The sequence below is a fragment of the Drosophila miranda genome, chromosome 2, assembly GCF_003369915.1.
Source record: "Drosophila miranda strain MSH22 chromosome 2, D.miranda_PacBio2.1, whole genome shotgun sequence".
NCBI classification, from domain to species: Eukaryota; Metazoa; Arthropoda; class Insecta; order Diptera; family Drosophilidae; genus Drosophila; species Drosophila miranda.
In genome coordinates this window covers 29,080,845-29,107,496 of record NC_046675.1, presented here as the reverse complement: position 1 = coordinate 29,107,496, position 26,652 = coordinate 29,080,845, and the positions used below count along the sequence as shown (strand labels likewise).

Genomic DNA, 26,652 nt, shown 5'->3' with positions numbered 1-26,652 from the left:
TGGTTGTGGAAGGTAAAGTTCCGATCGTAAGGGCTAATGCAAGTAATAGAACTTCTGGCTAGATCATTGCTATAGTGAAGCTGTGCGAATTCGGATGTGTCTTTTTATACAAATATATAGATCCAAGTGAATTTGAAAACGTTGTGCAATCAAACACGTGCCAAGTAAATTGAAGTTCTGGTGGACTACATTATTCCTTTTGGATTAAGAAAAAATAAAAGGTATTTGGACCTTACAATAGTGACACAGCTTTAACAGTCTCGTATCATAGGGCTGGAAATCTTACTACGTTCGACACTGGGAAAGAAAAACCAATTGACCCCCCCTCCAAGAACGAGGTCGTCAAAGTCCATCGATTTCTTAGTAGATCTGGGAAAGACCTCGGATTTCCCAGGAACCAGCATCTACATAAACCAACGATAACTACAACCAAATAAACCAGAAAGAGCCGTCCGAAGATATACTAGAGTGAAACCCGAAGTTATGTGGAGGCATACTTGAGCTGAAGTACATTTTGGAGTAAGACGAGAAGAATAGTTTTCTTGCGAATTCGGAGAAACTAATATGCCGCACTCGTCTCCCTTCTCGCTTATGAATTAAGCGCGCGGCTAAGGCTTTCGCATGTAGTTCTTCGCAATGTGTGGAGTGGCTCTCAAACTGTGAAAATAAAACATTATTCTGCGGCGATCCACACTGCCGTTTAATAGTCGTCGTGTGAAAATGTACCAAAGTATTAGTTTTGAGTCTCGTCATGAGATTTTCCATTTATTAAAGATTAGGCTACGCACTAACTATTTTTGTATTGTCTAGATTTAAAAAGAAGAAAAAAAACCAATAATGTATATAATTACCCATAATTAGAAATTAGCGCAAATGAAAACCACATTTTTTTAAGATCCGCCGTTGAGTGGCAAATCGTCGTCGTACGGGTATGGAAATGGAAAGAAAATCGGTGTTTCATCCGAATTAGAAGTGAAGACCTGTATATTCATAATTTTTCTCCCTTCCTCAGAATATGTTCCTACGTCGCCCCTTGAGCTCAACGGACACGCCGGATAATTCGTATAAAGTATGAGTGAGTTACGAAACTTCCTTAAACGGAATTCTCGAGTATTTTCGAAATATATATCTGTCTTATAAAACTTATATTCCGGTATATAAAACAACCATATCCGTGCCATAATTTAAAGCGGATCGGCTACTAATTTTTCTTTCACGTTTGCCTTCTAGTTATATAATTATCATATTTTTCTCTTCTTTCCAATTTAATTTCTTTTACGCCATATTCTGTTCACATAAGTCCTATATACATATATACATATAACTAGGTATAACTTATTTAATTACTTTATGCTAAGTTTATACTTATCTGGAAAACCATGAAGTCCAAACCCTTAAATTTTGAATTATTAAATAATAATTAGTAGATAATAATGGAACATTAAACCTTTCGTGTTTGTCCTGAGTAGAGCCTGAGGAAGTCCGATGATCAAATAGAGATGCGCTCGATTAGGGTTATGCTGTCGATTAAACGGCATACAAAGGTAGGGAGGGTAGAGAAGGGGTCAAAGTCATCTGAGTTCCCCAAGAGCGACGGAATATAGCCTGACTATTTGTCGGTAGTCGGTTAAACAGTTAGTTAAAATTCACATTCTTTTCTTTTTGATTTCTTTTGTAGAGTTCCTTTTGAACATTAAATCAAGTTTACCTAAAACATCTTTGCGAATGTGTTCGTATAGCAGATAGGAGAGTAGGAAAGATCCCACGACATTCCGGCGAGCTAGTTAGAGCATAGCTAGAGGTACACGTTCCGAAATCCTGCTATACTATTGGTGTCTGACCGTCAAAAAAAGTATGTACAACCTCCATCCGTACATACAATCTCACACCTCTACGAATATGAATTTCTGGCACATTACAAACGCGCAGTGCTTCTGACATAAATTCATTAAAAGATACTTAGTAGCGGATATTTTGAAAAAAATTGTTCCCAGTAAATAGTTTTAATGTTTAGTTTATAGCTCCTTAAAAACTCTTGAATTTCTTTCCAAACGTGTTCGGCGACATGCTGCAGCGCCCCTCGGTTGCGTTTCTGCTTTGGCTTGGAGTTTTTGATGCACACATATTCCGAAATTTTTAGCATTTAAAAGTTTATTAAATCGTTATAATTTTGTACATGTACGCGAGTGCAGCAGTGCCCCTCAGTCGGTTCTGCCTTCTGCTGTCAAACCTTCAAAGTTTAAGGAAATAGACCCCTAATCTTTATTTAACATTTAATTTAATACGATTTATAGAGATTTAATTTGTATATAAGAACAAACCTAGCATTATCTCCTGAACATCAACAAACCTATGTTAATTAACCCCTTAGCTTGATAAGAGATCTTCCATAGAACCATAGCTAATTCCAGATAACTATACAAACGGGAAAGCTCTATCAGTGGACATGTTTTACGCGACCCCTGTGTAGCTTTTTTCAGTTTCAGTTGACAGAAAACACGCGCGGCGAGCAGACCGTCTCACCAGAGCTATGACTAAAGCGTGAGTGGTTTATGGAAATGAATTTGTGCTTTTTCATTTGAGTTAATGTGATTTCCCCATTAGCAGAGCAGACGAATGTGTAATTACGTTGCCGCTGGGCAAGATCAAGGGCGTAAAGCGTGAAAGCCTGTACGATGATTCGTACTACAGCTACGAGCGGCTGCCCTTTGCCAAGCCACCGATTGGCGAGCTGCGTTTCAGGGCCCCCGTGCCCGTAGAGCCGTGGACTGGTGTGCTGGACTGCAGCCACTATGCGGAGAAGCCAGTGCAAAAGAATTTCATGACACAGGTGATCGAGGGCAACGAGGACTGCCTGTATCTGAATGTCTATGCCAAGCCGGTGAGAATGATAGTGGGAGAGAGAGAGACCTACAATCAATCGTATTGATTATGATAATTGATGTTTTTGTTTGTTTTCTTTTTGAAGAGCGAAAAACCTCTGCCGGTCATGGTCTACATTTACGGCGGGGCCTTCACCGTGGGCGAGGCCACACGCGAATTGTATGCTCCTGATTATTTTATGGCCAAAGATGTTCTGTTGGTGACTTTCAATTATCGTGTGGACTGTTTGGGTGAGTGGGCGGGTATCTTATCAATGATTAATGTTATCGTTAGGGTTCAAACTCTCACGCTATTGTACGACTATGATATGATAGTGCAATATTTTTAATGATTGCTAAGCAAAATTCGCAAACAACATCCAAACAACTCAGGACATTAAACCGACTAATATTTCCTCTCAAAATTCTATTCTTTACAGGCTTTCTGTCCCTCACGGATCCCAGTCTCAAAGTTCCAGGCAATGCGGGGCTTAAGGATATGGTTCTGGCTCTGCGATGGGTCAAGAAATATATTTCCCACTTTAATGGGGATGACGAAAATATAACGGTCTTCGGCGAGAGTGCCGGCGGATGCTCCACACATTTCATGATGTGCACAGAGCAGACTCGAGGACTCTACCACAAAGCCATAGCGATGTCGGGGACCGTCCACAATTACTGGGCGAATACCCCGAGGTCGGACTTTGCCTATCGTTTGGCCAAACTCCATGGCTACACGGGCGAAAATGTGGATGCACAGGTGCTCGAGCATTTGCGAGGGGTGCCGGCATGGGAGCTAGTTCGCCACAGTTTGTTAACGCCCGAGGATCGCCGGAATGGTATGCTCTTCCCCTTTGGACCCACGATAGAGTCGTATGTGGGTGAGGATTGCGTGGTGCCCAAATCGCCAGTGGAAATGGCCCGCGAGGCGTGGACCAACGATCTGCCTGCAATGCTGGGTGGCACATCGTTCGAGGGTCTCTTTATGTATCCCGCTGTGGCGGCTAATCTCAAGGGTTTGGATACCTTAAGCCAGGATCCCCTGAAAATGGTCCCCCATGATGTGCGTGTGATTAGTACGGAGAAGGAGAATCTGGAGTACAGCGAGAGAATGCTCAAGATGACCTTTGGCGATGCTACACCAAGCTCTGAGCTTTTTATGAATATGCTGGATGTAAGTAAAAATATTTCAGATATTTGTATCTTTATTAAATTTATATCTATCTCTCCATTTAGTACTATTCCTATAAGGTCTTCTGGCATGGCTTGAATCGCACTTTGCAGGCCAGATTCGCCTATGCCCGTGCCCCAACATATTTCTATCGCTTTGACTTTGATTCCCCGAACTTTAATTTCTATCGTAAGAAATTCTGCGGCGACAACATACAGAAAGGCGTTGCCCATGCCGATGACCTGAGCTATTTGTTCCGTAACTCTGAATCCTGGAAACTGGAGAAAACCTCAGGGGAATATCGCACCATTCAGAGAATGATTGGCATTTGGACGGCATTTTCTGCCAATTCCAACCCGAATTGTGCCGAAATTAGCGAAGTGGACTGGCAGCCAGCGAAAAAGTCGGAGCCCAAGCGTGTGGTCAACATAAGTGAGGATGTTAAGATTGTGGATCTGCCGGAGTATAAGAAACTTCTAGTGTGGGATAGCATTTATAAGCCAGAGAATTTAATCTAGGGATTCACAGTCCATTCATATTCTAGGGATCCATAAACAAAAAGGGAAATTCTGTGAAAGTTGGTTTAAAAAAAAAAATTGTGTTAAAAACGTTTGAAAATTATATTTTCTAACTACTTTTGTGCATGTAAGGAATGGTTTCGGTTACACTTGTACCGCGTCATGTGGTAACGCCCCTCTGTTGCCTGGAAATCGGGATATCGATAGACAGTCACACCATTATAGATCTAGCAAACTTTGGATCATAAATCTATTAATTTTGAGTCACATACAGTATCATTTTTTGGTTTTGGTTTCAAAATCAATAGTTGGCCTAGCAAAAATAGTTTTCCCTGAATACTAAAAGAATTTGTAGAACTTGTTCGAGTGCGCTTTCTTTTTTCTCTGATTAATAAGAAATTTTACGAAATGGCTACGCAAAACGCTGTTGGCATTGATCCTCTGGAGGATCAAGGCACTGGACAGCTGCTGATGGAACTGAAGAACCTGGTACTGTGGCGCAACTTTCTGCGAACACTGTTTGTTTTTACGATCATTCTGATCCTGTTGGTGGACACAATAAGCCATTCGGCAATCAGTGTGGTAAGCATGTTGGCCATCACCGTCATCCTCGGCGCCATGGGGTATCGCTTCTTCGTGGAGGTCCTGGAATTGTGGAACAGAAGGAACAAGAAGGAGGAATACTATTCGTATCGATTCCATGTTTTGATGACATGCAACATACCACAAGAGGAGACAATGCGTCTGGCCGGAGTGGCTGTCGTGAAGTTGAATGCATTCATTAACAAAATGATTGGGCTGCTGCTTGTGGAGGATCTGCAAGAATCGTTGAAGATGTTGGCCGGACTGTGTTTCATTAATATTCTTGGGGATTACTTGAATTTCATGAATCTGCTGTTGATGGGTGAGTTTTTTCATCTCTATTTTATAGATTTTAAATCAGGATTCCATTCTTTTTTTTAAGTTCATATTTTGGTATTTACTTTGCCAAAGTTGTACGATCTGAAGAAGACAGACTTTGATAAGTTGCTGATCAAAATAGGAGTTATTAAAAGCCAAAAAGAAGATGAAAACGAAGACCACTTCCAGGACGCTGAATCCCCGACTCGTGAATCCAACAAGCAAAACATTGAAGAACCTAAAGAGGACACCATTAAGGAACAAAATCCAACTGCAAATTTTGAAAATATTCCACAGAAAGAACAAGATTTGAAGCTCTTTGCGATGTTTGAGGAGGGGCATGACCCTGACTGCAGCTGTGCCGAGTGTAACGTCTTGGATGTGACACTGGTGGCCAACCAAGACATAGCCCCTAAGAAACAGAAGAAAGAAAAGAATGTGGACTTCTTGGATCATACCTACAGCCCTGACTGTAGCTGCGCCGACTGTGACGTCCTAAATGTGACACTGATTCCCAAATAAATGTAGTTCTTATTTGTTGTATTGAGATCGAAATCTATACATTATAATTATATGCAGTCCTGATCTCAGTTGGCCATCAAAAAAGGTTTAAGATTTCATTCAAAAGTTTCGATTAATTTGATTTATTATGTGGAAACCTTATGTGCTAGGTTGTAACCACAAAAAGTATCTGCAGTTGGTGTGCAGGTCTCTCCGTATTACTCCCAGACGTAGTTATGCTGAAACAAAGATCGTGGACCTGCCCATGGGCCGTGTGAAGGGTCGCCGACAGTGTGGCATTTATGGCGATCCGTTCTTCAGTTTTGAGGGCATTCCCTTTGGCAAACCACCGCTGGCTGATCTCCGTTTTGTGGCCCCAGAGCCCGCAGATCCATGGGAGGGTCAGGAGCTAGATGCCCAACAGGAAAGGGACATACCCCTGCAGATGGAGTTACTTGGAGGCAGCACCATTGGCAGTGAGGATTGCCTTTACCTGAATGTCTACACCAAGCACGTGAGTGAAGGATCAGGAGATCAAGTGGCGTCTTTGAATAATTATTTCTTTCTTTCAGTTTGATAAAACAAAGCCTCCTCTTCCCGTCATGGTCTATATCTATGGTGGTGCCTTTCGCACTGGCGGTGCCACGCGGAAGAAGTACGGCCCGGATTATTTGATGTCCAAGGACATTGTGTACGTGATCTTCAACTATCGGCTGTGCGCTCTCGGATTTCTCAGTTTGCCCAGCATCGAATCGAATGTCCCCGGCAATGCGGGACTGCACGATCAACTGCTGGCTCTCAAGTGGATCAAACAGCATATTCAGCACTTCAATGGCGATCCGGAGAACATCACGCTTTTCGGCGAGAGCGCAGGGGCTGTGGGGGTGCATTTCATGATGTGCCTGCCGCAGGCCAAGTGCCTCTTCCATAAGGCCATTATGATGTCTGGCTCGATGCTGAATCCGTGGGCACAGATCCCGGATCGAGCCAGTTTGTACTGCCAATTGGCACTGGCTGCTGGCTATGTGGGACCACGCAGGGAGAAGGATTTGCTGCGGTACCTTCGCTGGGTGGAGGCCAAGAAATTGGTGGAGTACGCTCTTAATGCCTACACCTTTCACGATCGATGCTCTGGCTTTTTCTATCCGTTTGTGCCGGGTGTGGAAGGGGCCAAGTGTGAGAGGGGTCTGGTCCAGCAGCCATATCTGGAGATGATGCGGGATGCCTGGTCCACAGAGGTTCCCCTGCTGCTGGGCGGCACCTCCTTCGAAGGATTGGTCTTCTATCCCTTCTGCAAGCTGAGCAATGGCATAATGCTGGATTACCTCAAACAGGAACCATCAATGGTGCTGCCCAATGAACTGTTTCTCACGATGTCCGATGAGGTGCGCAAGGCTAGTGCTAAGCAACTAGTCAAATATCACTACGGACCCCAAGGGATAACCAAACAGAATGTGATGCAGACTCTGGATGTGGGTAGCCAATGATTTTTTGGTTTAGATTTACTTATATTTTCTCTTTTTTGTAGCTCTTCAGCTACAAACTCTTCTGGCATGGTATACATCGCGTTGTACGCTCTCGATTGGCCCATGCCCAGGCCCCCACCTATCTGTACCGCTTCGACTTTGATTCCTCGAATTTTAATCTAATGCGAAATCGTTTATGCGGCGATGACATCAAGCGGGGTGTCTGTCATGCCGATGACATGGGCTATGTGTTTCACAAGAAGGGCGTACAGAAACTGCCATTGGACTCTGCTGAATATCTCACTATACAAAGGATGGTGGGCATTCTGACAGCCTTTGCGAAGACTGGAGATCCTAATTGTGCCGAAACGAAGTCGGAGCCCTGGTCACCCCTCACCGAAAAGATGCCCTACAGGGCTATGAATATAGGATACCAGCTGGAGTTTATAACGCAGTACGAAAAGGATGGCCTGGAGGTGTGGAATCGTCTATATGATAATAAGGCAAAGCTTTATGGTGCCTAGAAAACCCGAAAAGAATAAATGTGTTCCTGAATGTATTCTACTTCTGAGAGCCAACGCAGGCCACAATTTACCCAAATTTGTGCTGATAATCGTACTAACAATTTTCTGTAAAATGATCTACAATGTCCTATCAAAATTTCTTAATTTTAAAAGCCTTTCTATACGATTTTTAGATTATTTTTTATATATGTATATACATACCATACAGTGTACCATACACTTGCAGGCCATAACTGCTTTCCAAGCTTTGGCTTTAAAGCTTATTCCAAAGCTGTGCAACAGCTTTTGCCCCTCTCCACATCTCCGAGCTTTTGTCCAAGCGGTGCGTAAAATTGCCCATAAAATTGTTTCGTTTTGTTTACAGTGTTTTTTTCGCAGGCACGATCACAGTGGTGTTTGGTGCTTAGTGCTGACGTCGACGTTGACCCACTCTTCGACAACCGGCTTTTCGCCTGACCTAAGCTAAGACTTGAGAACTTTGTCTACAGTGATAAAAAAAGGCTTTGCTTATAAAGATTTCATTTTGTACAGTGTCGATTCATTATGCATTCGCCTGGGGCGCGTCTAAAGAGGTGTTGTGCGCTGCTCCAAAGCCCCCACAAAAACCAAAAGCTCTCTACACAGCCCACACGCTTCTCCATCTTCTCTACGTTCTCCACGGCTCAATGATCGGTTGTTGTTACTGTGATTTTTTTATACGCTAATATATCGGAGGGTATACTTCTTTTGGGAAGATATTTGCTACTCATTCGAGGAAATCATATGTGATTCTACAAAATAGATAATGAGAATACTCTTTGATTTTGTAAAAATCTAATAAATTCTACTACTTTGAGAATTATTTAATTTCTTTGCAACTTTTTCTGAGTGCAACATATTTTCTTAATTAAACCTATTAACATATTTCAGGGTATCAAAATCAATCCAAGACCAGGTGACTAAACCACCTTGTGTAAAGTCTAGAGTAGAGTATCTAAATATTCGACTCTGTGCTCTCTTCTTTTTCCAGTTCTGGTTTCTGTTGCTGCTGTTTTCTGTTTATCTCTCTGGCTCCGCACTTGAAAATACAATATCTGCTTTCTGCCATACACATTCCTCTCCTCTCTTTCTCCGCTCGCTCGCCGCTGTCTTTCTCCCCTCTTTCTTCTGTGTCTGTTTTTTTTTTGTTTAATTTGTATTCCGATATTTGTGTTAATGTAGTATATTTTTATACCCGATACTCAAAATGAGTATTGGGGTATATTAGATTTGTGGTAAAAGTGGATGTGTGTAACGTCCAAAAGGAATCGTTTCCGACCCCATAAAGTATATATATTCTTGATCAGCATCAATAGCCGAGTCGATTGAGCCATGTCTGTCTGTCCGTCTGTCCGTCCGTCCGTCTGTCCGTCTGTCCGTCCCCTTCAGCGCCTAGTGCTCAAAGACTATAAGAGCGAGAGCAACGATGTTTTGGATCCAGACTTCTGTGATATGTCACTGCTACAAGAATATTTCAAAACTTTGCCCCGCCCACTTCCGCCCACACAAAAGGCGAAAATCTGTGGCATCCACAATTTCGACGATACGAGAAAACTAAAAACGCAGAATCGTAGAAGATGACTATATGTTCTAGATCGTAAAATCTCAATCAGATCGTATAATTATTATAGCCAGAATCAAGAAAACAATTTCATTCTTTCTCGCTCTGTCTCTCTCTAACACACAGGTTTCATGGTCGGTTTTGCCAATTGCAAAATATGAGTTCAAGGATCTCAGAACCTATAAGAGCCAGAGCAACCAAATTTGGTATCCACACTCCTGTGATATCGGACCTTGACCATTTTGTGTCAAAATTTCGCCACACCCCCTTCCTCCCCCGCAAAGGACGAAAATCTGAGGCATCCACAAATCTCAGAGACTATTAAGGCAAGAGTAACCAAATTTGGTACACACACTCCTTTAAGATGTCACTATAAAACGTATATCTCAAAATTTCGCCCCACGCTCTTCCGCCCCCACAAAGGACGATAATCTGTTGCATCCACAATATTGCAGATTCGAGAAAACTAAAAACGCAGAATCATAGATAATGACCATATCTATCAGATTGCTGAATCTGGATCAGATCAGATCATTTTTATAGCCAAAGAACAAATCAATTTGCAGTGGCTACGCAGCGCCCGACGTCACGCTCAGTCTGATTTTCTGTCTCTCTCGCACGCACTCTGTGTCGTGTCGTTTAATATTAGCGGCGTCTGCCGGAGGAGAGCCATACTGACTTAGTATCGGGTATAACTGTAGAGTTGCGGTGTCCGCAGCAACTCACAACGTTCCCCCTCGTTTATTTTTTTTTTGCCACTTGTTTTCGCCTATTCTGTCTGCTGGCTCGCTCTCGTCGGCCGCCGGCTGGAATTCCATATGAAAAGTTTGTTTTTAATTTCAGTTTCAGTTTGCCGCTGGAACGCAACGGAACGCATTTTGGAGATCGTGGGACATCTAATTATAGAAAAAATACTGATCGGTTCGTTTATGGTTAACTAGCCCGTCCGTCCGTCGTCGAACATGAACAAGAACCTCGGCTTTGTGGAGCGCCTCCGATGGCGCCTCAAGTGAGTAGCAATTGTTTGACCTTAATCCAAATAACTTATTACTATATTTAATTATTCTTTATTAATGTCGGGAGAGTGTACATTTCACGTATTATTGTTGCGGTTAGCTTTTGTCAATTTTTTTTGTGCGGCTTCGTGTTCTTTTGTCCGATCGGCGCTTTTTAACAGTTTTCGTTATTCATTATTTGTCAGGCATGACTAACGCTGTAGGGTGGCAGGAATTAATAATATTTTAGTGATCTAATTGAGGTTTTTTTGTGCGGTTTTGAAAGATTAAACGTTGAAGCATGACGCAAACTTGGGGGCATATCGAATATAGAAAGTGACTTAGGTCATCATTTACTGTCATTTTATGGCTGGAAACATCAGTTAGATTTTGTTTACAAAAATGTTTGATTCAGTCTTAAACATTTATATTGTAGGGAACAGAATTTTTAATAAATAATGAAGCAAACATCTAAAAAAGTTCTCTTTGTCAAACAATTGTAAACAAATTTTGCCCGTAATATTCATTTTTATTCTCCAAATCATTCAGCAATAAATCCAAACCAAGTCAATCCATAAATCCCACCATTTCAATATCATACGAAAACTTTCTCCAATAAATGCGAAAAAGTTTTTATGTCTACGGCTGTAAAAATGTCACATATTAGCATTAATTCACAAAATTGTTTTACTTATTGCCGGAATCAGTATAACGTGGCAGTTTTATGGCCATAAGGTCTTAACGTTAATTGCGCAACTGTTTCTATAATCGATATAGTAATGACTTTGCATAAACAAATCGGTTTATTATATTATATTTTTGGTTACTTTGTTTTGTAACTGAAGACGTTGTTTATTTGTAAATAGAATATCATTATAGACTGCACCCAGAAAAATGGGTACTGTAGCCAAGTACAAAGCAAATATTTGGTAACATGGTGAAATTAAAATGAATTCCAGTGTATTTTCCAGTGATTATTATTCAATTCTTCAAAACTTATCACAGTCGTACAGTCTTCTAAGTACAGTTCTTATCAGTCTGTGACCTTGATATTGCAGTCGATTATCGCATTTGGAACATGTTTCCTCTCCCCCACCCACCATTTCGTTTGCCAATTAATTGGCAAATTAAAATTATATCACATTGACAGCTAAAAAGGTGTGATTTTATTTTGTAATGTAATTAACTCTGTCTGACGTGCGTATAATTATAAACTATTTTTCATAATAAAATTTGTGTGCTGGGGACTAATAATTTGCAATTAATGTTTATTTTTATACATCACCCGGACCTCTGCACAGTACATTCGGATGATTGCAATTTTATATACGTGTTTTTTAAATTAAAAGTAAAGCAATTAAGTCTACTTAAGAGCTCTCTCTCTCTCTGTCCCTGTGGAGTGATAACACTGACAGCTGCTGATAAGAGAGTAGGAACAATGGCTTATGGCTATAATATATTCCCAAGATTACAGATTATTTTCTGGTGTGGTGTGGAGTCCAAAAGGATGGGCAGTATCTCCCGCAGAATGATTTAGGAACTCTGAAACTTCTCGGGCTTTAAATTTTGGGGCGAAACTAGTCAGCAGAAGAGAGTGTCTGTTAATTTATCACTGACAGACGTGCCTGGGTTAGCAGGTGGACCACAACACACACAGTCGACTGAAACAGAGGCTGGGGAGCTGCTACTGTATCTGTAGCTACCAATGTATCTGTGTATCTGTGTGTCTGAGGGATGGGCAGACAGGCAAAACAATTTAAATTTAATGCAATGCATGCAGTCTGTACCGACAGACAGAGAGACAGCCCCTGGAATGTGGGGCTTTGAGAACGAATTAAAATAATTGACTCTGTGACAAAAATATCAAATTATCTTCCCACCGGATCCAATATTGTTATGCTAATTATAGTACAACTCTGACGTACATTTTGCAGAACCATCGAGCATAAAGTCCAGCAGTATCGCCAGACCACCAATGAGACCATTGTTGCCGACACCGAGTACGGCAAAGTGAGGGGTCTGAAGCGGCTGTCCATGTACGATGTGCCCTACTTCAGCTTCGAGGGCATCCCCTATGCCCAGCCACCCGTTGGCGAGCTGCGCTTCAGGGCCCCCCAGCGACCCACCCCGTGGGAGGGGGAAAGGGACTGCAGTCAGGCGAGGGATAAGTCCGTCCAGGTGCAATTTGTTCTCGATAAGGTAGAGGGCTCTGAGGATTGCCTGTATTTGAATGTCTATACCAATAATGTGAGTAGAAATAAATATTTGATTGGGTTTCCATGATTATTGCCCCACAAACAACTCACTACATGTATGCCTATGTATATTTTTCTATCCCCTTAAGGTGACCCCCGATAAGCCACGCCCTGTTATGGTTTGGATACACGGCGGTGGCTTCATCTTTGGCGAAGCCAATAGGGATTGGTATGGACCGGACTACTTTATCAAGGAAGATGTTGTTCTGGTGACCATTCAATATCGCCTGGGAGCCTTAGGTAAGCCAAAACCAACTCCAAAGGGGATTTTAAGTAACTTTTCTGTATCCTTTTTCAGGTTTCCTTAGTTTAAAGTCCCCCGAGCTGAATGTCCCTGGCAATGCGGGCCTCAAGGATCAGGTGATGGCTCTTAAATGGATCAAAAACAATTGCGCCAACTTCGGTGGCGATCCCAATTGCATCACAGTGTTCGGCGAGAGTGCCGGAGCTGCCTCCACCCACTACATGATGATCACTGACCAAACGCAGGGTCTCTTCCATCGCGGCATCCTGCAGTCGGGCAGTGCCATCGCCCCTTGGGCCTACAATGGAGATATCACCCATAACCCCTATAGAATAGCCAAACTGGCTGGCTACAAGGGCGAGGATAAAGACAAGGAAGTGCTGGAGTTTTTGCAGAATGTAAAGGCCAAAGATCTGATACGTGTCGAGGAGAATGTTCTAACGTTGGAGGATCGCACGAATAAGATAATGTTTGCCTTTGGCCCATCGCTGGAGCCCTTTACGACCCCCGATTGTGTGGTGCCTAAGCCTCCCATCGAAATGATGAAGACCGCCTGGAGCAATACCATACCCATGCTGATAGGAAATACATCGTACGAGGGTCTACTGTGGCTGCCAGGTAGGGATACTCTCTAAAGAGTTTACTTCTGGGAAATCTGTAATTTGTTTGCTATTTTTTAGAGATCAAAATGATGCCACAAACGGTGAAGCAGGTGGATGCTGGCACTCCTTTCATACCACGTGAATTGCTTGCCACGGAGCCCACAAAGGAAGCGATAGAACTGTGGGGCTCGAAAATACGTGATGCCCATCGTACCGGGGATGCCGCCACCGCCGATAACTATATGGATGTAAGTTTTTCCTATTTATATATCTGAATATTGATTAATTTCTCTCTTTTCCAGGTTTGTTCACTATTTTACTTTGTTTTTCCTGCATTGCGGGTGGTGCACTCTCGTCATGCCCATGCCGCTGGCGCCCCTGTGTACTTCTATCGGTATGATTTCGATTCCGAAGAGATTATATACCCTTATAGACTTATGCGCTTTGGTCGCGGGGTCAAGGGTGTGAGCCATGCCGACGATTTGGGCTATCAGTTCAGCAGCCTACTGGCCCGTCGTCTGCCCAAGGACAGCAGGGAATACCGGAACATCGAGAGAACCATTGGCATATGGACACAGTTCGCGGCCACGGGCAATCCCTATAGCGAGAAGATTAATGGAATGGATACGCTGACATGGGACCCAGTACGCAAATCCGATGAGGTCTTCAAGTGTCTGAATATTAGCGATGAACTGAAGCATATTGAATTGCCCGAATGGCCTAAACTGAAGGTCTGGCAGAGTCTTTACGCGGATAATAAGCAGCTACTCTTCTGAGGAGCTGGAACTGGGAGGCGAGGGTATATCTTATAGCACTTCAGTATCTGACATAGACAGATATAATAAAGATAGTTAAATGGAAGGTTACATTTCCTTAAATTCACAACTTCTTATTGAAAAGAACTTCTTACAAAAGAATCTTTAAGATGAACACTGGATTTTCTGTCAGAAATCACAGCTATATTTCAGTCTCCGCCCAGTTCTGATTTATTCTCGGGCTAGCAAACATCGTTCCATTTTTTTCGACTTTAGAAATTCTAAACCTTATTCCCTACAAACGTTTTTACCCTTGAAAAAATGAGTGCCACACGGCGTTTAACTCGGGAGCTCGCCGATCTGCTTGGATCTGTCGAAAAGAAGAGTTGGTGCAACATTCAGGCCAGCGATGAATCGATTATGGTGTGGAAGATCCTGCTGGTGCCAGAGCGTCCACCCTACAACAAGGGTGCCTTTCGCATTGAGGTGACCTTTCCCGACGTGTATCCCTTCCAGCCACCCAAGGTCATGTTTAAAACGAAGATCTATCATCCCAACATCGATGAAAGTGGTCTGGTGTGTCTGCCCATCATTAGTTCGGACAACTGGAAGCCCACAACCAGCACAGAAAAGGTACTGGAGGCTCTTGTGGGCATCCTGCATGAACCGGAGCCCGAACATTCGTTGCGGCCCGATGTGGCCGAGGAGTTTGTCACCAATCGCAAGAAGTTCATGAAGAACGCCGAAGAGTTTACCAAAAAGAATGCCGAGAAGCGCCCACACTAGGAGGGGGGGGAAACAAAATCGTATTTGTTTTATTAAAATTCTAGAAGTTTTAAAAACCATTCTGTTGATCGTTTTGACCGCATCAGAAATCTATTAGTCTTAAAGTCAAATATATTCCTTTAAAGTAAAGTTCACATTAATATCTTTTAATGCTGATTATCTTGCATCGGAGTGGTTTATTTACGAGTACCTACAGAGTGCATGCACATTGTTCTGCTGTCTGTTCCGTTAGGTTGCTTATTCGATAATTTATGACCAGCCTGGACACAGGTCTCGGGTCTCCACTCTCTTACTGCCACTGGCATTTGGGCCTATCATTTAACATTTAATGTCCTTGGCTGCCTCTGGCTGTTCCATGTGCAACTTATCTAATTGAAAATTCATTAAAATCAGGTGATGAGCCCTTAGGAGGAGCCCAAGAGCAGTGCCTATGAAGCTCTTAATAAATTATCAACGAAACAAGCCACCGGATGGGTTCTGGACAGCAGGGCAATTCGATCGACTGCTAGACGAGTAATTGACCAATTAAGTATCTTATATACAAACAAATGTTACAATAAGTGTATATACAAGTATATAGTAAATATTGTTAGGTGATTATACTGTTAACTTGATTCAAACACGTTAGATCGCGTGGCGAAACCGGGAAATGGCGCAGTGACTATACATATATTTAAATCTATCTATAAAACTATATTATAATTTAGAAAATTCTTAACCAGTGATACTTTTTATTAAGCTGAGGTTCTAGCTGTGTGTTGAGTGCTTTTTCCTCATGAATATAGTTTAGAGTACTGTTTTTTTAATTTTATTTTGCTTGAAGGTTGGTTGAGGGGCATTGAATATTTTTTCTTTATTCCAAAACTATTTCTAAAGACTTTTTTATAGGACTAATAGTAATATTACTTTTTAAAGTAACGCATTTCTATTTTTCCTAAAGTATATAATTAAAGGAAATTTATTCCATCGATATTTCCACTAGTTTCAACCCCCAGCAATTTGTGGATAATTCTGTGTTGGTCAACGCATTTTCCTCTATCCTGTTCGTATAATCCTATGGCCTATGACTATTAAACTCATTGACAATATCGGCAGTTACTTAGTTAATTGCATTATATATCAGTCGTGGAAATCCATCATGGTCAAGCTTAAGGGCAATCTATTTGTATCCTCAATGGCACTCAATGAAATAATTGTAATGGTCGAGTAATCTAGTTTAATTAAAGCCATGGAAACTATGCCTTTTGAGCTACAATATAGAATTCTTTGTTTGGCAGCTGAGAAATTCTGAACTCCCGCAAACATAAACACACAAGCAATTCGAAATTCGAGCAGAGCAAACAGACTAGCGAATAACAATAATTATAACAATAGCAGGCAATGCTGATAGGCAGGGACCGGCACCAGTGCATATGCTATAAACAATAAACAAAACCAGCAGCAACAAAAACGATAACGCTTAAACAAAACAACGGCGCCCAGCACGGACAGCAGGCGAATCCACTCGACCAGACACCAGGCATTCATTCTGAGTGCAAACACAGACATCGACAGCGCCAGCGACAGCGACACACATGCAAAAGCCCTCACACATACCCTTGGAAAACCCTCACACATTCACACAGACACAATGCCAATGTGCACGCACACAAATGCCAGAGCTAGAGCCAGAATATCACTCATACGACCCCATAGCCGGCATGAAATGAGCAAATGAGTGGAAAAATCATCAACAACAACAGCGACAGCGCGACTGCGGCGACGAAACACTAAACTTAGCCGGCGCTTACTTGAAATTGTTCAGTTGCCGACCAGCCCCTGAACAAAACGTAACGAAAGCCTTAGGCTACTCCCAGAGCTGGAATATACAAATTTTCAAGCCAGCCCCCAAGCCCAACGTCAATATGTGGCTGAGTTTTTCAATTAAAAAGAATAACTGAAAGTGGACCAACAACAACAAAAAACTCAACAAGTGATGTGACATTGTGTGTTTCTCTGTGTGTGTACGTGAAAAATAGAAACAAAAATTCTAAAACATAAAAAGTAAAATTAAAAAAAACAGTTCGCGCCAAGGCATTCCTGTTGCCTGTTGTCCAGTCCTTTGCTTTATAGATTTTTTTTATTTTTGCATTGCTTTTATTTTCACTGGGATTTCCAACAGCTTGCGGATTGTATTTTATAGTTTGGCACGCTTTTACAAACAGATAGACATACATATACTATAAAATAAATATACCTACAATTTACCCAGAAGGGAAATCGATTGGATATAGAGCAGCGTGAGACCACAGCAAGATGTCATTCGATATAGCCGTGGCCGATCAGATGCGCATTGCCCTGAAGTAAGTTGTTTTTAATTGAATTCCTATGTACGAGTACAGTCTCTCATACATTTCCTGATTTACCAGTTATAGATGCGAATAGATTTATGCATAACCATGTAAGCCAATCATCTGTTGTCATTGATTGAATCAATCTATAAGTCGCGCTTCCCTTTCCACAGTCCATGACCATACGTACGTGGCTCAAGTAGAAACACACACTTTTTTTTGTTTGATAAGCCACCAAGTCCGGCCCTGCCGATGGAGCAATTTCTTATCAAGAGATTACAGGCTACTGCTTCTCTAGGCAGATGTACCGTCGACTGGGAGTCGAAAATCCGGTTCATCATTAGGGGTCTTATAAATAGCCAGCCATAAAGCTGTTGATAAGAGTTTTCATTTCAAATACCGTCATACTAATTCATTTTAATTATCCGCTTCTTCGGATGCCTCTCAAAACGTCATTGCTTCAAAGTCTAGACGAGGTGATTGCCAAAAAACAGAAAGAAATCTCAGAATGATCAGTAGACATTTGGTCGGGAAATGGACCTTGCACTTTGAGTGACCAAATCACCTCATTACACATCGATTTTAGATGTCAGCGACGGGCTCTTGAAGAGCTTCCTAAACACTCTGATAGCTATAAATTATCAGTATCAGACATTGGGGATCGATAAGATTTTAAACAGCCCTGGCTTAACATTTAAGTGACTTTCCAGGTGCGCCAGTCCATGGGGCTTGTTTAGCTGTTTTACCGTTTTACTGCCCAGTGATATAATCATTAGGTTAGGCCTTGCTGCTGCTGCTGACTTTATCAGCTAAATTATTTGTGAAATTGAATAATTTTGCGTACATGTCCCACAAGTACTTGATGATAAAATATCATGGGGAAACTCTGGCGAAATTCTTTGCGGGCCAGAATCACGTTTTGGTAAATGTCAAGGCAATAATTACGAATTTTTGCAGACTCTGCAGAATAGTTGAATAATAAACAAAATATTTAGAAGAAGCCGAAACGAAGAAGTCAAAAGAAAAATGTATATAAAATGAAGAAGCAGAAATCTTAAGCAGAGAATTGCATAGAGTTACTTTTCTAGTATTAAACTCTTTAATCAAATTTTTAAATATATTTTTTAATAGTTTTTACAATCGAAAAACTTCAACTTCGAAATTTTAGATTTTCCCCTTTAAAAATATATTTAATTCCTCAATAACCCCAAACAATTACCAGAGTACTCGACTAGAAATGTTGTACAAATATTTTACTCAATTTTCAAAGAGTTTTATAAATAATCGAAATAAGTTTTTCGGCAGAAAAGAGATATCCCATGATACGAAAAATAAATAAGCTACGAGTATACAGTGTGTGCTCTCTCGTATGTATTCGAACATGAATGGACGGCTATAATTTCTGCAGCTGCTCTTCTGCATCTCCTTACACATGGATGCATGAATTTGATAAATGGAAAAATATTGAATATTATATTTTCTTGGTTTCTGTGATGCCGTGTTGGGAAAATACGAAATATTATATTGAATATATTGAATGCACTCAAGCAAAATGCCATTGACCTGCGCAACCCAAAAAGATGCCATGATGCATTGAGATATTGATTGATTTGCCGAATATTTCCATTTCCATTTCGATTTTCCTTTCAAATGGATTTTTATTTGTAAATATTTTGGGTATTCCACTGTACAGTTCCGCTGTTTGTTTTCCTAAATGTCTATAAAATGGTTCCAGAATTGTTTTAAGATTTCCTTAATATGTTAATTGTGATTCCGAAACAATTCCTGCTCTGACAAATTGCTTCTGTTGTACGACCAGTCTCGTATGAAATGTATAATTTAATTTAATTCACAAACAAGAAAACTGGTTCTCAAGCTTCTAGAATTATGTACCTATTACTCAACAACTGGAATCTTAGGGCTCGACCTCGATCAGCTTGGAAGCTTACAATTAGCACTGGATATCTAATAATTCACACCAATTGCAGTTCGTACACGTTGCCTGGAATTCCCCCTCAAGGTTGGCCCCCACAGACCACAGAAAATAGTCAGAAGACGCCGGGCAGCTGTTAATTAATTGTTTGCCCTCCCATGATTTGTGGTCATCGCATCGGACGCGTCCACGTCCGCGTCTTCTTTTTAGAGATCTTCTAACATACAAAATATATTGTATTGTATTTTGTGGGCAACGTGAATTTGTTGGTCTGTTGTGGATCGGCTCACGCGTCGTTCCGAGCGCACGTTTCTAAATGGAAACGCACTTGAAATTTAAATGGGGCACGCCTCCATTGGGTATACTTATGGTATTTTCTGATTTTACTTCAAATACCCATTAAGAATGGTGTTCCAATAGGGTGTGATGGTTTTTTGAGAGAAGATGGGTTGGAGTTTGCAGAGCTGGAAACTTTTAGCATCCCTTAAATGGAAGCTCTGCCAAGAACTCTTAAAGGGAATACTTTAATGGAGTAGCTTGAATTGACCAATACAAAATTTAAGTAAAACTTACTCGAAGATGGAAAAATGTCATTTAAGATGCAGTTCTCCTAGTAATTTTGTAAGATTTCCTACCATTTATAGAGCATTCCGGAAGTCCATAGCCTTTCCTAGGCCTTTCTATTTTCATTATTTGGCTATTTATATTCGGTTTTGTTTGCGCGCTAATTGAAAATTCGCAAAAAATACTAGAAAATGTTCAAGTACTCGTATTTGTTTATAAACAAAAAAAAAAATATAAGGGATACGAAACCCCGAAAGCACTTAGTATATATTCAACGAGAGTGTGAGAGGTGTTTCTGGGTATTAAAGTATCTGCGTGTGTTTATTTCCCCCACTTTCGTTGCAGCTATGTGAAGTTCAAGACGAACCAACAGCGCCTTCGCAGCAATGACAAGGTGATAGCCGACACGCTCTATGGCAAGGTGAAGGGCGTCAAGTGGCAGTCGATTTATGGAAACAATTACTACAGCTTCGAGGGAATACCGTTTGCCAAGCCCCCGGTGGGGGAGCTGCGATTCAAGGCACCCGTGGAGCCTGACCATTGGACGGAGGTGAAGCGATGCACGCGTGTACGCTCCAAGCCGTGTCAGGTGAACATTGTGATGAAGTTGGTCCAAGGAAGCGAGGATTGTCTGTACCTAAATGTGTACACCAGAGAGGTAAGTGCAGATTATCGATATCTAAGCGATAAAATATCAAATTAAGGCATATTTTCCTTCTTCAGCTGCATCCAAATAAACCTGTGCCTGTGCTCGTTTGGATCTATGGCGGGGGCTTTCAAATGGGTGAAGCCTCCAGGGATCTGTACAGTCCCGACTACATCATGATGGAACATGTGGTCCTGGTTGTCATATCCTATCGCCTTGGAGCCCTGGGATTTCTCAGTCTCGACGATAAAGAGCTGGATGTGCCCGGCAATGCGGGCCTCAAGGACCAAGTGATGGCCCTGCGATGGGTCAAGCGGAATTGTCAGTTCTTTGGCGGTGATCCAGAGAATATCACAGTCTTTGGTGAGAGTGCAGGTGGAGCGTCCACCCACTACATGATGCTGACGGAACAGACCCGCAATCTCTTCCACAAGACTGTGATCATGTCGGGTGCTGCACTGGCACCGTGGGCCCAGACCCCAACGCACATCAATTGGACCTATCGCTTGGCACAGGCCACGGGGTATTCGGGAGAACTAAACGATCGCCAGGTGTTTGCTCATCTAAAGAAATGCAAGGCCAGCAGCCTGCTGAAGGTGGCCGACGATATCATTACCATGGAGGAGCGTCACCAGCGCCTGACCATGTTCTGCTTTGGCCCTACCATTGAACCCTACGAAACGGATCACTGTGTGATACCCAAGTCGCCGTTGGAGCTGATGCGCAACTGCTGGGGCAACAGCATACCCATGGTGATTGGCGGCAACTCCTTTGAGGGTCTGCTGATGTTCCCCGAGGTGAACAAGTGGCCGGAGTTGCTGTGCCAGCTGGGAGATTGCGAGCATTTGGCTCCCAGAGATGCGCATTTGGACAAGGAGCAGCAGCGGGCCTTCGGCAAGCAGCTGAGGGAAGCCTACTTTGGCGATAGGAAGCCCAGTCGTGAGACTATTCTGGAGTACAGCGATGTAAGAATAATTACTGCACATCTGCGATAAACTTCAATAATAATCTCCCTCCCTTTTTTGCAGCTCTTTTCGTACAAATATTTCTGGCATGGCATCCAAAGGACATTGCTATCGCGTGCCCACTACGCTCCAGAGGCGCCCACGTATCTGTATCGTTTTGACTTTGACTCGAAGCACTTCAACATCATGAGGATTATCACCTGTGGCCGCAAGGTACGAGGCACATGTCATGCCGATGATTTGTCGTATTTGTTCTACAATGCGGCAGCAAAGAAACTAAAGCGCCGCACGGCCGAATTCAAGACGATAAAACGTCTGGTGTCCATGGTGGTGCAGTTTGCCATATCCGGGGATCCCAATATACCGCTGGTCACGCACGACGAGAAGCAGCAGCCACAGGGCACAGGCACAGGCACACCCACATCCACCTGGTTGCCCATTTCACGTGAGGATGCGGTGTTCAAGTGCCTGAATATCTCGCATGATGTGCAAGTGATTGATTTGCCAGAGGCCGAAAAGTTGCGGCTCTGGGATAGCTGCTATGACAGACGACTCCTGTACTGAAACACACATTTTGGTTGGTTCCTGTCCCCGCACTCACCTTAATCTCTCAGCGGCTTTGCCGCTTATTTACCCTTAGCAATCCGTAGGCCTTAGCCAGTAGTCACAGCCGTAGCAGTAGCCCCTAAGCCCCGGCCCTGAGGCGGCCTTAAAAGCACATCAAATGTACACATGTAAATAGCGATTTTTTATAGCTTAGCCTTAAGAGTAAATACACAAAAAGAAACAGAAAAAGAAAATAACAAGATTAGGCAAATATTTTGTTTGGCTACAAATTTTGTTGCATCAAAAGTGTTTTGGTAAGCGGAATATAAAAAACTCTATTTGGGCCTAAAAACTTTGTGAAAGAAAATTATTATGTTAAGAACTGATTTGATAGAAGAAAAACATGTGTTGAATGTATTTTTTAAATGGTAGTAATATTAATAAACTTTTTTGATATATATTATATGATGCTAAGCGTTTGAATTCGTCTATATTTGAATATATATTTTTAATATTTTTCATATCGAAGAACTAAACCGATTACACCACTCAACGCTTTGGCCCAACAAAGGCAAACATTGATCTGATTATGCAGGGGGAGTATATACTCGAATACTCTTGCCAATACACGTGTAGGCCCTGCCCTGGTCTAATCACGCTTGTGTGAGTTTTTGGGTTAAGCCCGGGCCCCACCAAAGCCCCCGCCATAAAGTATGCAACGCGTTATGATATTAAAAATACTTAAATGCTCAGACATGACAATATTAACACCTGTCGCAACACACACACACACACACAATAGATACATACACATGAGTGCTGTCAAGCGACAAAACCAAAAGCCTGGGAACACACCTGCCCCCTTACTCTTGTCATACTGTATCGTGGATTTTGTGAGCTTGTGTCTATGGCAACTTCAAAGACCGCTAAAAACACACACACACACACACACACACACGCAGAGTCCACCTGCTCTCTCGCATCCCCCCCTCCCACTTTGTCAACCATTAATTGTAATTAAAAACTTACACGTGCTTCACATTTAGGGAGCCACGCAGCAGCAGCTTGGTTGCGTTGGCTTCCGCTGACCTTTGGGCCCCAAAACATGGCTTTCTTTTTTTTAATTTTGTGTGGGTTTTTTTTTTGTTTTGTCATTTTATTTATGTTTTGTAATACTGTAATTATTATTTACAGGTGCTTAGCAAATTTGCTGTAAATTTGTGTTTTACTTGGGCGTAGGCGGTGTTTCGGGGGATGACTGTATATCAAATTTCGAATTTCAGGGGCAGCCGCAAGGTATGCAACGGGTTTTGGTAAATATTTTGTGTGCGGTTAAAGCTGGGAAATCCCTTCAACAAACAGGTTTTATGGAAAAGTTTTGTGAGTACTTAATGCATTTTAAAGTAATTAATAATTAATGGTTGTCCAGAACATATAAATATGTGGAGAGTATAAGAAGAAATGGCAGTAATTTTAATGTTGCTCTGTCAATGCACTGCCCAAACGAATAAAACACATTTATTTCTGGATGTACCATACATATCTGCTCACGAAGCAATGATCTATAAAAGTCATGCACTTGGAAAGGATTCAGAATATTTCCAGCTTTAAGTGGGTCAAAATGGTTCCAATCCCCAACTAAAGTGTTCTACTCTTATAAACTCATGCAAGTTGTTCAAAAAAGTTATCTTTAAGCCTTTTCAGACCCCATTTTTCATATCAATACCCTCAAAAATAATACATTCTTTCTGTGAGCCTTGTGTGTGTCAAAAGTTTCTTTTTTGTTTGTCATTCTAAAATCACAGACAAAAGTAGTTCTGTGTGTCACGTGCAGGAGTCAATGGAATGAGAATGCGGCTTTGATAGCCCCGTGAACTCTATATATGGGGAAAAATCCACCCCCAATTATCCCCAGGAAAACAACAACAGCGAGAACAACGGAAAGGAACAGGAGAAATGGCGGAGGCAACAACAAGGACGCATGTAATCAAGTCACGAAATGGCATGGAAAAGTCACGCGAGGAGCCGGAAAATTATGACTTCTTGCCAAAGGAGCGAACAGCGGAGGAGGAGTGTGGGGTGTGGGGTGTGGGGTGTGGGCATCCTGATGAGTATGGGGTGTGGCAGGCGTCCGTTTGATTTGATTTGCCTTTGAAAAATTCATGAGGCAATTGTTGCGCGCGCGGCGCGAAATGCTTATGATTATCATGAGCGCGCCTCGAAAGCCACCGAACAGGCACGGCTGGCTGTTCCTGTTACTGGTTTTTGGACATTTGATATTCCATTTACATTTTCTTAGACATGGTCCTTGGAGGTCCCTTGTTGTTGTTGTGGTGGAGAAAACGCAAGTTGTAAGATTAACGGAAATGAATTTTTAATTTATCGGAATAGCTGATTTACTCACAAACATTTACTCACTGGCCCCAATTTTCCTGGGAATCGGATTGAAGCACGCAAATCTCGGCCCCACAAAATATAAATTAGTTGAAGTTAAACAGTGGAAATGTTTTCGGGGGAAATTCGTGAAAAACTCACATGCCACCATATGGCAAAACGTAAATACATAAAACAATATTCTGAATTTGCAAAAATTTCTGTTATTACTAAACCGTTTTCTTTTGTGTGTTGGTTTTGCCGCTCGCTGATTGAAATCATTTTGGTTTAATCAAAATCATTTAATGTCTAACAATTGTGCGACTGAAATAGTCGCAATCGTCGCAGAAAAAGAACTCTATCTAAATTGATTTAAATGAATTAGAGGAACGTAAAGCAGAAAAACGTGCCAGAAGAGCCACCAGAGCACGCGATCGTGTGCGAGAGCAAGAGAGATCAAAAAAGCACATCGGAAATGAGACAGCCAAAGCTCTCTCACTGAAAAGCGCATGGCAACATAAGCGCCAAAAGTCACGAGAGGGTATACTAGTATTACCACCCGGCCAAGGTTATTTATTTAATGTATCATAAATAAAAACAAAACTGTCCCGCCATACACAGCATTCGTTGGGGATAAACCATTCACACATAATCATATAATCCTATATTCGCATACTCGCATACTCGTAGTTTCGCATTAAGTCCCATCAACTTTGATTCCAGATGCCAGACTAATCCAAACTGAACCAGAACTGACCATAACTTATGGTAATTACTTGGAGAAGAACAAAACGCAACATAAAACAAATCAAAATAAACGTTCGACTGTTAAAAGCTTGTTAAAAGCTATGGAAAAAGCTCCTGTTGGCTGAGCTTTGGCTCAGCGAAAAGCTTTTCAATAGCAACAGGAGGCAGCAGAAATAACAACAAAAGCAGCAGCAGCTCCTTCCAATCAGCTGTGACTGTGCGTTGTGTTGACTTTCCTTTATTACTTTCCCTTATTTTGCTTTTTCCGCTTGATTTTGTTTGCTTTGCCTCAAGGGACCATTGGGCGCGTGTGGCAGCCGGAGACAAGCACAACAACATGCCCCACATATAATGAATGACTTTATCTGAGGTAATACAAAATTTCCTGGTATACAGAGGGTCTAGAGTGGGAGAAAGCAAGGCTAACTCGTAAATTGGAGCTGCGATGAAGTCATAAGTAGTTTCGGGCTTAAAATGAAAGAATTATGAGAGAAATCTAAAAACTTAAAGTAACAATGATAATTTTATCGTGGGGTTTGTTTCCCCATTTCATAGAAATACAACCCACTTCTTATATAGAACTTCTCAATAGTCTATTGAAGTGCCCAAACGGTGCTTTCCCGGTTACTAAAAGTAGTTTCAAGCTTTAAGTGTAAGAAATACGAAGTATATGTGTATTAAAAGTGTAAGAAAACACTCTTGCCATACAAAATCTTGATTATTCTACCATATTGCTGCCCCATCGAGTATTAGACACTACTTATGGTCCTACTTGGTCTATCGGGCCCCCGCACGAGTGGGTACTTTCCCGATAACCGAAGATCGATGGCAGACAGCTTCCTAGAAGTACTCCCCTCCGGCAAATACAATAAACTGACTCATTCGCAAAATTGGTTCCAACCATTCTTATCACACGATGAGTGGGCCATAAAGATTACACATACGCCACATGTCACCCAACGTCGTCAAACAAAATATGAAGAAGACACGGCGATACATGGAATTTTAGTGTCGAATCAGCAAAATCAGAACTTGGTACCCTCCCGTCATAGCGTATCAATACGGTTTTTCTTATCTAGTATTTATTTATTTTTGGTTGAGGCTCTGATAAAGCTCATATGAGGAGTGCCGCTCAATAATAAATGCCGCAGGACAAAGTCAAAAGTAATTTTTTGCCATGTAATTGCGAGAGTGACTCAGTATTCAATAGAAGAATGCCTCAATAAACATAATTGTGAGGCTACTGAATTATAGATAACGTTGATAGATACCCCACCCACCCATCAGCTCTCACACACGCATCGCATCGCATGCTTCTATGTTCAGGTCTCTGTCTCGGTATCGGTCTCTGTCTCGGTCTCAGTGGGAAAAGCTTTTTCGGTGTGGTGTTT

The 26,652-nt window shown here is 41.9% G+C and overlaps 5 protein-coding genes across 5 annotated transcripts; all 5 read left to right on the top strand.

Moving 5' to 3' along the window:
• The first annotated feature begins 1,865 nt into the window (after positions 1-1,865).
• LOC108153857 lies at positions 1,866-7,974 on the top strand. The gene is made up of 10 exons (XM_033388910.1): positions 1,866-2,541; positions 2,605-2,881; positions 2,969-3,113; positions 3,302-4,035; positions 4,098-4,544; positions 4,947-5,454; positions 5,515-5,951; positions 6,094-6,465; positions 6,524-7,423; positions 7,480-7,974. Exons 1-10 carry the CDS (start codon positions 2,531-2,533, stop codon positions 7,939-7,941), a joined length of 4,293 nt encoding a protein of 1,430 aa, XP_033244801.1. The 5' UTR covers positions 1,866-2,530; the 3' UTR covers positions 7,942-7,974.
• LOC108155688 (reticulon-3) lies at positions 4,558-6,064 on the top strand. The gene is made up of 2 exons (XM_017286660.2): positions 4,558-5,454; positions 5,515-6,064. Exons 1-2 carry the CDS (start codon positions 4,959-4,961, stop codon positions 5,970-5,972), a joined length of 954 nt encoding a protein of 317 aa, XP_017142149.1. The 5' UTR covers positions 4,558-4,958; the 3' UTR covers positions 5,973-6,064.
• A 2,389-nt stretch (positions 7,975-10,363) lies between the features above and the next one.
• On the top strand, positions 10,364-14,489 carry LOC108157164 (esterase B1). Its single transcript, XM_017289073.2, has 6 exons — positions 10,364-10,529; positions 12,450-12,762; positions 12,860-13,010; positions 13,069-13,632; positions 13,695-13,864; positions 13,919-14,489. Exons 1-6 carry the CDS (start codon positions 10,483-10,485, stop codon positions 14,390-14,392), a joined length of 1,719 nt encoding a protein of 572 aa, XP_017144562.1. The 5' UTR covers positions 10,364-10,482; the 3' UTR covers positions 14,393-14,489.
• Positions 14,490-14,582: 93 nt separating this feature from the next.
• Positions 14,583-15,216, top strand: LOC108157165 (ubiquitin-conjugating enzyme E2-18 kDa). Its single transcript, XM_017289076.2, has one exon. The coding sequence runs from the start codon at positions 14,693-14,695 to the stop codon at positions 15,155-15,157; it is 465 nt and encodes a 154-aa protein (XP_017144565.1). The 5' UTR covers positions 14,583-14,692; the 3' UTR covers positions 15,158-15,216.
• A 1,740-nt stretch (positions 15,217-16,956) lies between these two features.
• LOC108156707 (esterase B1) lies at positions 16,957-22,604 on the top strand. The gene is made up of 4 exons (XM_017288355.2): positions 16,957-17,499; positions 20,330-20,642; positions 20,708-21,595; positions 21,659-22,604. The coding sequence occupies exons 1-4, from the start codon at positions 17,453-17,455 to the stop codon at positions 22,157-22,159; spliced, it is 1,749 nt and encodes a 582-aa protein (XP_017143844.1). The 5' UTR covers positions 16,957-17,452; the 3' UTR covers positions 22,160-22,604.
• The last annotated feature ends 4,048 nt before the right edge of the window (positions 22,605-26,652 follow it).